This window comes from Psammomys obesus, unplaced genomic scaffold, assembly GCF_907164565.1.
Source record: "Psammomys obesus unplaced genomic scaffold, mPsaObe1.curated_primary_1811, whole genome shotgun sequence".
Lineage (NCBI taxonomy): Eukaryota > Metazoa > Chordata > Mammalia > Rodentia > Muridae > Psammomys > Psammomys obesus.
In genome coordinates this window covers 3473897-3485942 of record NW_026596415.1, presented here as the reverse complement: position 1 = coordinate 3485942, position 12046 = coordinate 3473897, and the positions used below count along the sequence as shown (strand labels likewise).

The following is a 12046-nucleotide window of genomic DNA, read 5'->3' as shown; positions in this document are numbered from 1 at the left end:
CCAACTGAGGTCATCAGGCATGGAAACAAGTGCCTTTACCTATGGAACCATCTTGCCAACCCCAAACTCTTATGAAATGAGCTGGCTGAGAAGGGTGGCTCTCCTTACTACTGTTCTGTCACTCACTGACTTCTTTACAGGGACAGTAACAAGCCAACAGACTCACCTCTTTCACTTTGTATTATCCAGACTTTCAATTCAATAAGACTATGGGCATAGAAACACTCATCTTCCCTTAAGCAGCCATAACGGACCTCATGTCGACATAAATCAAGCTGACACTGACTATGAAAAGAACGTATTTTTGAATATTTCACTGTGGTCTCTCTCAAAATGTGGACAAGGCACCTAAGACAAAAACAAAGTAATGTTTTAATGCTGCTCTGCCAACTTTGAAAAACTATGCATATACACATACATATGCACAATGTCAAGTTCTAGTCTGAAAAGCCATTTTATTAAAATTAGTATCAGAAAAAAAATTATACATGCAACAGTTAATGGTACAATTACAGTTTAAGCAAGAAAAAAATCTAAAGGTGTGTCATAAGCTATAAACTAATATGCTTTTCTATAGTATGTAATCAATCTAGTAATTCAAGTAATTCAGAACTTAATTCTCAGACAAACAAACAAGAATACTTTTTAACATTTTTCTGTTACATTTATTTAGCGTGAGTGGAGATTGGAGTGTGTGTCTATGTGTTCATGCTCTATGGTGTGTTTGTGTATGTGTACATGCTCTATGGTGTGTGTGTGTGTGTGTGCATATTTGTGTGTGTGTGTACAGGTAAGTACATGCTCGATGGTGCCGTATGGAGGTCAGAGAACAACTTGGAAGTGGTTGTTTTTCTACTATGTGGGTCCTGGAGATCAAATTCAGGTCATCAGGCTTGATACAAAGTGCCTATAGCATGCTAAATCACCTCACTGGTCTACTGTTTTGCTTTCTGCTTGTTTTTCAAGATAAGGGCTGTGTAGCCCTGTCTCCTGAAACTCACTCTGTAGACCAGGCTGGCCTCTGCCTTGAAACTGCTGGGATTAAAGGTGTGCACCACCACTGCCCAGCTCACTGCTTTGCTTTTTGAGACTGTTTTCTCATTATGTAACACTGGCTGTCCTAGCTACTATGTAGGTCAGGCTAGACTCAAACGTGTGATCCTCCTGCTTCTGCCTCCTGAGTGCTGAGATTACATGCATGTGCTATAACACCCAGCTAAAAGTATTTTAAAAGTTATTTCTCAAAACAATACAAGAACAGAAATGCTATCTACTGATTTTTTTTTGTGTGTGTGTGTGAGGTGGTGTGATCTCTGGAGCCCTAGCTGACCTGACACTCAGAGTCTATCTGCCTTTGCCTTCTCTGCTGTGCCAACCATGTGTACCTCTATATCTCATCCATTTCTGCCTTTATTGGATCTAAGAGTATTTATTTTATTCTCACTAGAAATCACATTAGAAGTCAGCCGGGCTCAGTGGTACACTTGTATAATCTCAGCACTCTGGGAGACAGAGGCAGGTGGACTGCTGTGAGTTCGAGGCCAGCCTGGTCAACAAAGCGAGTCTAGGATAGTCAAGGCTACACTCAAAAACCCTGTCTCAAAAAAACAAAAAACATTAAAAATAAATAAATAAATAAATAAATAAATAAATAATCGATCACCAACATACTTATTGTCCTCAAATTCATGCTTTATAATGGGGTGAGAACAAGCAGTGGAATCATCTTTATTTCTTTTACTTATCATTCTAGGTTTATGATCAAAACATTTCTGAAATAGAAAAAAAAGAAAGATTATCAGATAAATCAATACAAATCTTGAGTTTTGTGCCCAAAATACTGCCTTAGTTTCAGTATCTTTATACATTTATGCGTTAAATTTATAATTTGTGCCAACTGATACTCATCAGGAAACTTTAATACTATCCATTCTGCTCTGGCTGTTTTGAGACATGACCACTAAATCCCAAACTGGCTTTCAACTTAGAGTGATCCTCTTGCCTCACACTCCTAAGCACTGGGGTTTCAGGCATGTACCACCAGGCCCAGCTGTCTCCTGTTCTTTCATATAATGGTAGCACCTACTGGTTACTGAGTAACTGGGTTACTACAGGGGTCTGCTGAGCACTTTATATAAAGAGACTTACAAATCAGAAATTGTTTTCAGATTTTTGTTTTCTTGAAAGGGCCTTACTAAGTAGCCCTGACAGGCCTGAAACTCACTATGTAGACAAGACTGTAAACCCCATAGAGATCTACCAGGCTTTGCCTCCCAAGAATGCTGGATTAAAAGTGTGTACCTGGACACACTTTTGTTTTGGTTATTGTTGAGACAAGATTCTCACTGTGTAACCTTAGCTGGCATGAAAATCACAGAGATCTGTGTGCTTCTGCTTCCCAAGTGACGTAAAAACACATGCCCCAGCACACGGGCACCATGCTGAAGCCTCTGTGCATGACAGGCAAGTGCTCTCCACAAAGATACACTCTCCACCACTATCACCAAATTTTACCACAGAAAATAGTCATAAAGAAATCACCTCACAAAGGAATGTAAACTCTCCAAGATGCTCTTGCAGAACCTTGACCACAGTAAGGCTGATCTTTCCATTGCCACCAAAGAAAGCCTCTCGACTGAATGCCCCTTTTCTTTCCAGGGTCCACACGTCTATCTCTTCTTGGCAATAAGCAAAGGTACAGTGGCCAGAGTATCGACATTCATCCTCAGCAGCAACATCTGGAAAGGCGGAGAGACAGGGATGTCTGTTTTTCCAGGGCCAATGAATAGCATGCATAGTTACAACATCATCTGAGCATCCCTGATAATCCAGATCATTCAAACAAGAACAGTCAGGATGGGGTGGGGTTTAGTCTTCCAAATGAAATGGGGAGAAGACACTTCAATACTTACATGTGCACCATTGAGGATAAAAAGCATTTTATAGGGAAACTGGGACATGAGAGGCAAAGTGGGTAAATATGACCACAAAGCATGTGTTACATATGTATGAAAATGTCATTTGAACAATGAATACTCTCATTAAAAAAAATAAATAAATAAATCGGTTAGAGAAAAGGCTCCGCAGTAGAATGCACTGGCTGCTCTTCCAGAAAACCTGGGTTCCATTCACATGGCAGCTCACCACCTTCTGTAAGTGCAGTTACAGGGGGATGCAATATTCTTCTGGACTCTGCAGGTCCTGAACTTATGTGGTGCACAGACATACATGCACATAAAACACGCATATATAAAATAAATAAATAAGTAAAACAAAAAATAGCAAAATCATCTTAGTGGTTTTTTTTTTTCTTTTTTCTTTTTTTTCTTAGTGGCTTTAAAAGCTCATTCAGATGAAGTTTAAAACCAAAAGGAGAATACAAGTTTTCTCAGAAGCACATTCAGCACTTTAGTTCAGCATTGTAATTCTACCAAGATGAGGCTGGGTTCTCTGTTTAAAACCTGACTTAGGCCTTGTCTCCACAAACTGTAAAATATTTACAAGATGTTAAAAAAAAAAAACAAAAAACAGCAAAAATAGCAGAGAAACTATGAACTGACCCGATTCAAGGTACTGCTTTTCTCCTAGTGTAACCATTTTTAGTAACAGGAAATAGTGGAAGAAATATAGCCAACAGGGCTGAGGACGAGGCCAGATTGACTTTCCAAAAGTTTATTAGTCATACAACATACACTCATTAAGGAATTACAATAAATACCTTTACATATATAATATGGTCCTTCATAATTTGTTTTTGTTGGTCTTGGACGTATTCTTTTCCATGATTTATCGTCAACATTTTTTATCCTACCGATTAAAATATCTTTCTTACATTTATGATCTAGATTAGCATGGTAAGTGAAATCCATTAACTTAGGGCCTGAAAAAGACATAAAGAAGATTGCTCATTGTTTGAACAGAACAAGTAACTTTCAGTTGCAATATAGGCAGTTTATAAGCAGTCACGAGCATGTCAACACCAACTACCACTGGCCCCAAATCTCATCAGAGGCAAACAGGCTACCTGAGTAGACTTGTGCCTTTCATCAGGAAACACAATGCTCTATTCAGCAGTAGTCCTGGCTGAGTGACTTACTAGGGAAATGGTCTAAACAGGAATTCTAACCACTCATAAAAGTAAAAACAGGCAGAAGTTTGAATTGCTTTTGGACCAGACACTGACTGCTCCTTTTCTTTCTTCTTCCCCGCTTTTTCTCTTTTTGTTTGGTTGGGTTTGTTTTTTGTTTTTGTTTTTTTTTTTTTTTTGGGGGGGGGGTTGGGTTTTTTTTGGTTTTTTGTTTTGTTTTGTTTTGTTTTTTGAGATAGGGTTTCTCTGTATAGCCCTGACCTAACTTTGTAGACCAGGCTGGCCTTGAACTCACAGAGATCCACCTGCCTCTGCCTCCCAAGTGCTGAGTGCTGGGATTAAAGGTGTGTGCCACCCTCCTAGCCACTGACATTTCAAAGTGGCCACCACAGCCAACACCATTTCCACCTGCTCACAAGCTCCTCACAGTGCATTTGCTGCCCACTGCTTTGATGCTGACCTGATTTTACAAAGCAGATCTGGCAAGCTTGCCTCAGCTCATGGGTTCCTTCAAGGGGATGCCTAGGAGTCACTGATGAAACTGGTTTAGCAATCACACTTCCAAAAAAGTTTCCAAAGTCATTTCTAGGCTCTCTTGCAATTTCCAGGAAATTTTCAGAGGCAAACAAACTACCTGGTCCATTCATCTGCAAAAAGAGTAAGAAAACAAAACAAAACAAAAACAGGCAACAAATATTGTACTATTACTAAAGAAAGAACTGAATTCTTGTGGAGAACAGGACGAGCTGGCACCATCCCATTCCAGAGTGCTTCCCTATGACAAACTATACTGTGAACTGTGAGCCCCTCAGTGATGCTCTATGGCTGCTAACACACAGCTGTTCTGCTTCCACAGGACACACATCTTACATGCTGTGTTCTTACATTCGGTTAGGCTGCACTAAAGCTTGCACTATTAGCAATGTGACTAATTTGCTCCAACAATCCAGTCACACACTCAAAACATTTATAGTGGATGTTCTGGATGAGTTTTCTAATACTACTCCCCACAGCACAGAAAATTCAAGGGCAACTCTCATTTCTATTCACATAATTCAGTTACTTAAGTACAGACCTACGTTCAATTTAAGCGATGTATGCACAAAAGAGGAAGTGGCACTTACAAGTAAAAGGGAGGAATTACTGTTGTTAAGCGTTGCTCCCTCTCTAGCAGTTGAGGTGGACAGATCTAAAATAATAAAAAGACTTCAACAGACCTTTTCGCTCTAGTCATGGAATCAGAACACAAGGGCATTGTAGCTGACTGCCTATGACCTCCCACAGCAATCCCGTCCCAATCCTGTAAGCTTTCTTATGCACTACTGACAAAAGAGGGATGAGAGGGTCTTCCTTCTAGAAGCCAAAAGCATAAGTAACCCGTAGGCATTACTGGAGAAATTATTTACAGCAGGGCCTACTGAATAGGACTAAGACAAATCTAAGAAAGTCATATTCACATTCCAACAACTGAGAAAGGCACCTCCTCTCTGACAGTAAGACACAGGAGGCTCAAGGGCTGTCTCATCTTAATCTACCATTCAATTACTTCCCCTCTGCCATTCTGTATCCCATGTTTTCCAATCTCTTCACTGTAAATCTCTGAAACAGTAATTTAGACTTTTACCCTTTAACTACATAACAATGTCTCAAAAAATACATAAAGACTTTTCTCACTATTTATAGTATGTAGTAACGTTCTGGGGTGTTGCTTAGCAGTAGAGCACTTTAAGTAATAAGTGTAGCACCCCAGAAAAACAAAAGCAAACTAATAACAACAAAAATACACCAAAACCAAGTATTCAGCCTAGTACTAGCCAGACCAAAACCTCACTCAGTACTCCATGATAAAATGAGAACACAAGTTGCTGAGCTAGATGAAGCCCCAACCAGGTCTAAATGCTGTCATATAAACCCAGATGTGAAGCTAGTGTTAATGTTTTGCCAGTTCACATGCTTTAAGATGGGACAGACTTTTACTGCAAAAAACACTTCAAGTCATTTACCCCTAAACAAGGAACACCAGCTTAGCCAATCCTACAATCTGAAGCCAATGCCACTCCTATGCCCTTGCTTCTCAGAATGGCACAGTTAAGCCAAATTCAAACCTGAAGGTTCCCTCTTTGTAGTTTAGCCCCCCCAAAAAAAATTTTTTTCAAGAAACTATCACCTAAAAGTACTCTACAAAATTGGATACACATTTTCATTTTTAGAAAACTGACTGTAGTTTTTATAATTTAGGAGAAAGTCTTACCTCGTTTGGATTCAGTCAGTGAAAATGAATTTAAAGAAGAATAAAAGTCTTCCAAGGATGAAGTCAGAGGTGGATACAGCTCTGCAAAGGAGGGTTGAGGAGCATACCTTGCACCAATGGGCAAGGTTCCAAGCAGGGATGTTGTCCTGAAGGGCAAGCTAGGAGGCACGCTGGCTGTTGAGAGGGGTCCTCTGACCAGGGTGGAGGACTACAGAGAAGAAATGGCAGCAAGATTCAGGACCCTCTGTTGCCAGCTTCGCTTCCCGCCTCTACTACCAGCATATCAGAACAGAACCCACCCTCAACAAAGGGACCGAGCTGCACAGGGGCGCTTGCATCCAAATGAAGGCCCACTGCAGCATCTTAAGGGCAGTGCTCTCTGCACACCCTTCTCTGCCTGCCAGGCCACACCCACTCTGCCAGGATGGACTGAATCCTCTGAACTCCAATTCACAACTAAGAGGCTGAGTCTTGGTAGAGCCTTGTTTTAATGATAGGGTCTTACTACATTGAGTTGGTCTCAAACTTACTATGTTACCATAGATGACCTTAAACTTCTGGTATTCCTGCCTCTACCTCCCAAGAAGTAGGATTCCAGATGTGTAACACCAGGCAGTACTGAGGATGTAACCCAGGGCTTCGTGTATGCCAGCAAATCATGAGCTACATTTAGCCCTGAACTTACACTCTTTTATTTATTTTGTATTTATTTTTAAACTTCTACATTTTGTTTAAAAGGGGAAATGGAGGCAGCAAAATGACTCCAAGTTTAAGGCTCTCGCTGTCAAACCCAACGTTTTAAGTTTGACAGGACCCATATGGTGGAAGAGAAGGACTGACTCCTGCAAGCTGTCCTCTCCCCTCCCTGCTCACCCACACACATACACATGTGCAAAAATACATATGTGCCAAAAGATAAAATTTGTGTGTGCAGTACATGCACGTGTGTGCAGGTGTGCTTGTTCACGTGGGATGTGTGAAGGCCAGTGTCTGGTGTCAGCTGGCCAGCCCGCAAGCCACTGGGAAGCACTGGTCTCTGCGTTCCCCAGTTCTGAGTCACAGGAAGGTACCACACACGCCTACCTTTCGTGTGTGCCAGGGGTCCCACTCAAGTCCTCACCCTTGCACAGCAAGCACTTTACTCACTGAGTAAACGTAAAACTTAAAAAATAAAAAAGATTCAATTTTTAAAAAAAGATTTATTTATATGTGTGGGTGTTTTCCTGCCAGGAGAATCATCAGATCCTCTGGAGTTACAGACAGTTGTGTGCCATCATGTATGTGGGTGTAAACCCGAGTCCTCTGGAAGAACAATTAAGAGATCTTAACTGATGAGCCATCTCTCCAGCTCCAATATTTAATGTTTTTAAGGGAAATAATCTGTGTGTATACATAAGTGTGTATAAATATATATATTTACTTTTGTGTGTATAGATGTTCTACTTGCATGTATGTCTGTGCACTACATATGTACGATGTCTGCAGAGGACAGAAGAGGCCATCAGATCCCCTGGGACAAAAGTTAAAAACAGTTGAAAGCTACCACGGGGGTACCAGGACTCAAACCTAGGTCTCCTGGAAAAACAGCCAGTGCTCTTAACTGCTGACCCATATCTCCAGCTCAAGTGTGTCATGCGTGTGTGCATGTGTATGTACATATACACACAAATATGTATATTATGTGTATGTATTATCTGACTTCTATATATCTGTGTGTGTGTGTGTGTGTATGAGTGTATGTGTATATACATAAATATATGGTATGTATGTGTGTTTTGAGAAAGGATCTTATTTTATGTAGTCCTGGCTGGACTGGCTATATAGACCAGGTTAGCCTAAAACTCACAAAAATCTGTCTGCTTCTTCCTCAAAGTGTTGGGATTAAAGGCATGTATTACCATGCCTGGCTAAGTTACAATTTTTAATTATGTGCTTATGTATCTGGGTGTGTGTGTGTATATAGAAGTGTCCCCGATTATATGTTATTCTTGAGGAGCTGCCACCTTGCATTTTTTAGGGACCTTGGGTTCAACAATTAGGCTCTACCAGCTGGCCAATGAGCCCCACAATCTCCTTGTGCCCAAATCTCCAGCTCTGGGATTACAAACTTGTACTATCATACCTAGCTTTTTCACACTGGTACTGGTATGCTTTTACGGCCAACACCTTACTCACTGAGCCATTTCCTGAGCTCTCAAATGCCCAGTCTCTATCGGAATGCCATGCTTAACCTTTCTATTCCAGAAGCATTGACTAACTTCTAGACAGAATGTTCCTTTCTTTTATTTCAGCAATAAACAAGTATCCAATTATCCTCAGAGAAGAAAAAAAAAAAAAAGTCAAGTTAAGTAATCTTAGATTCAATAAAAATTTTCTATCATGTTACACTATAATTTATACAGGAAATAACTATGTCCTTGAGAAGAGAAAGTCAGGCCGGGAAGATGGCTTAGTGGGTAAAATGCTTGCCTTATAAGCATGAAGACCAGAGTTCAATCCCTGGAACCTTTGTTAAAAATAAAAAAAGCTGGGCGTGGTGGCATACCCCTGTAATCCCAGCAATCAGGAGGCAGAGGCAAACAGATCTCTGTGAGTTTGAGGCCTGCCTGTTCTACAGAGCAAGTCCAAGACAGCCAAGGCTACACAGAGAAACCCTGTCTCGAAAAACCAAAAGAAAGATAGACAGACAGCAGACAAACTTTTGAGCGAGACATAGACAGAGAGGATTTTGAGAAACTAAACAGAGCAGGAGAGATGGCTCAGCAGTTAAGATCTGAAAGACCTGAGTTCTGTTTCTCAAACCCATAGTAACAGCGTGGCTTACAACTGCCTGTAACTCCATCTCCACGGGATCTGATATCCTCTTCTGGTCCCCATGGGTACCAGCACACATCTCTCTCTCTCTCACATACACACAAACACACTTTTTTTAAAAAGAGAAACTAAATAATGAAACTCACCATAACAGTATCATTTGTTTCTGGGGCAGAATCAAGGAGATCATCTATTTCATCCCCAAGGACAATGTCTCCATCATCTACAAAAGCATCTGACATGGTGAATGGGATCTTTCCTCCATTTGCAAACACTGTAGATGGCAGAGGGTTCTCATCCACTTGCAGTTGCAAAACAGAAGTTACAGGCATTATAGGAACTGAGGCCAGCTCACTCCCAATGTCATGAGAAAAACCGGATGGAGGAAAGGAGACAACTGGAAGTACTTCTTGCCTTGGGGTTAACAAATCTGTAACAAAACACAGAAATTTACCCACTCTAAGACACTGTATTTACAAAATAGAAGTGTAACTGGCAAATAATAGGGCATGACGGCTAGGTGAAAATATGAAAGCAATCACGGTCTCGCTTTCATCACACACCAATCTCACGTGACTATACTATATAACATACAAAGGCTAACACTGGCAAGCTGGCAGGCATATTTCAGAGGGTTAAGATCTCAAGTAAAAACGTACCTGGCTCAATATCTTCCACAGAATAGTTCAGAGCCTGGAAATTAAACAAACAGTGAATCATGTTTTCAGGATTCTAAACACTAAAACAGTCTGTAAAATTCATCCAAAAAGAGTGGCAGATTTGCAAAGGCATTTGACGAAGGTACAAGAAATCAAAGGAACATTCAAACGCACTCTTTTGTGTCTGTGTGTGTGTTTCAAGACAGGGTCTCATATAGCCCTGGTTGGCCTGAAACTCAGTACACAGACTATGCTAGCCTCCAACTCAGAGATCTACCTGCCTCTGCCTCTGCCTCTTGAATGCTGAGATTAAACGGCGTGTGCTACCATGCCCTGCTTCTTCTTCCTTTAAGACAAGGTCTCATGTAGCCCATGCTAGCCTCAAACTCAGGATATAGCTGAGAATGACCTTGAACTTCTGGTCCTCCTGTTTCCATATCTGGAATTGCACAGGCATCATCAGACCTGGTTTTTTACACAATGGCTAGTGTCATCCCCATAACAAGACTTTACTTAAAGTTTAAAAAGAAAAAATTGAGACAGGGTTTTCCTTGCTGGCCTGGAAACTCTATGTAGACCACGGCTGGTCTTGAACTCTCAGAGATCCTTCTGCTTCTCTCTACCGTCTGAGACCAGAGACTAACAACATCTACTGCCATTACAAAGCTTTGATATATATATATATATATATATATATATATATATATTTTTTTTTTTTTTTTAGGTTTTAAAAATTAGACTTGTTCATTTTATTTTATCTGGTTTCCCTATGTATGTATATACACCACATGTGTGCTTGGTGCCCCGGCAAGTCACAAGACAGCATCAAATCCCCTGGAACTGGAGTTACTGATGATTTTTAACTACCATATGGGTGATAACAATTCAATCTGAGTCCTCTGCAATAGCAACAAGTACTCCTAACTGTAGAACCATCTCTCCAGTCATTTTTGTTGTTGTTGTTAAATTCTTTTTTTTAACCCCAATATCTCTCAAAACTAGTATCTGGCTCGATTTAGTTTTCAAAGAAAACTGTGCATCTATCTGTTCACATCCTGTCACATGCTCTAGTGGCCTGCAGGAAATACTGGCTAAGACTAAAGTACAGTACTTGAATTGTTTTGTTCTCTAAAGTGACAGGAAGCCATGGCCAACTTTATGTTTGAGGCATCAAAGAGATACACACTAAAAATACAAAATACACAGCTGCTAAGACTTCCATCTCTTCTTTTCTCAGAAACATGATTCTTATACAGATAATAAGCCTACCTTGGTAGCTCTGTCCCCAAGAACTGGTTTCAGTGAGAGCTAAAATAAAATAAAAACACAATTTCAAAACAGATTCAAGATTATAAAACAAAATGAACAATTCTGGAAGACAAGTTTGCTTACCTCAGCTCTAACATATGCTTTCCTTATTTTAAATCCCAATTTCTGAGCTAATTCTTGAGTTAGTTTTATTACATGCTCATCCTAAGGGGAAAAAAAGCCAACAATCATGAATATATATCTGCAGTGAAATAAGCAAAGAGGGCTATGACATTCTCATCTAGACACTTGCTTTATTAGCTATTAAATTTGACTAAAGCAGGTTGATGGTTGCATGAAAATTTGATTCTTTAATGTGCCATTTCTCCACATGAGAGTGATGAAAACAAACAAATTAAAGTATCAATTCCGTACCTGAGGCACTGCTAAGGAGCACTTCGCAACAGCATCATAGGCCTCTCTATAGCGTCCTAAGTCACTTAGAGCCTTAGACTTCCGATACAGAGCCTTGCAGTTATTGGCATTAACACTGAGGACAGCATGACAGTCTTCTAACACTTTATCATGGAAACCCTGGTGTCAAAGGCCAAAAGAGAAAGCCAGAATCACAAGATTGATATCTCACTCCCATGCCTGTTTCATACTTGAAAACAAATGTATGACTCCGTATTATGACCTTCAAATTAAACTCAAAGTTCACAATGTTGTTTTTTCATTTGAGTAATTCTATTAGGATATTCTACATACATAAAACTAGGAAAATTATCATGAATATCTCTATACTCTCTACCCCATATGAGACAGATGTGAGTAGTTGGTCATAGGATCCTAGACTTCCACAGAGGAAAGCTTTTGGGTCATGACTAGTGTCTCAGTACCATAATCTAACCTATTTCCTCCTCACTGTCATCACTGCTTTTAAATCCATTAAAAATGACAAATGTGAACCTCCCAGGACTCAGGGAG

General features: G+C 40.2%; 1 protein-coding gene across 3 annotated transcripts in view; it reads right to left on the bottom strand.

Moving 5' to 3' along the window:
- Zc3h7a (zinc finger CCCH-type containing 7A) overlaps positions 1-12046 on the bottom strand; it is a 39789-nt gene that overhangs the window by 11637 nt on the left and 16106 nt on the right. For all 3 annotated transcript variants that reach the window (XM_055597718.1, XM_055597720.1, XM_055597719.1), the window contains 12 exons: positions 11495-11653; positions 11204-11284; positions 11081-11119; positions 9812-9845; positions 9299-9582; positions 6339-6546; positions 5212-5276; positions 4548-4734; positions 3719-3880; positions 2542-2738; positions 1672-1772; positions 167-348 (listed from right to left, as the gene is read on the bottom strand). In XM_055597718.1, the coding sequence (XP_055453693.1) occupies positions 167-348; positions 1672-1772; positions 2542-2738; positions 3719-3880; positions 4548-4734; positions 5212-5276; positions 6339-6546; positions 9299-9582; positions 9812-9845; positions 11081-11119; positions 11204-11284; positions 11495-11653 (1699 nt within the window). The remainder of the gene's footprint in view (positions 1-166; positions 349-1671; positions 1773-2541; positions 2739-3718; positions 3881-4547; positions 4735-5211; positions 5277-6338; positions 6547-9298; positions 9583-9811; positions 9846-11080; positions 11120-11203; positions 11285-11494; positions 11654-12046) is intronic.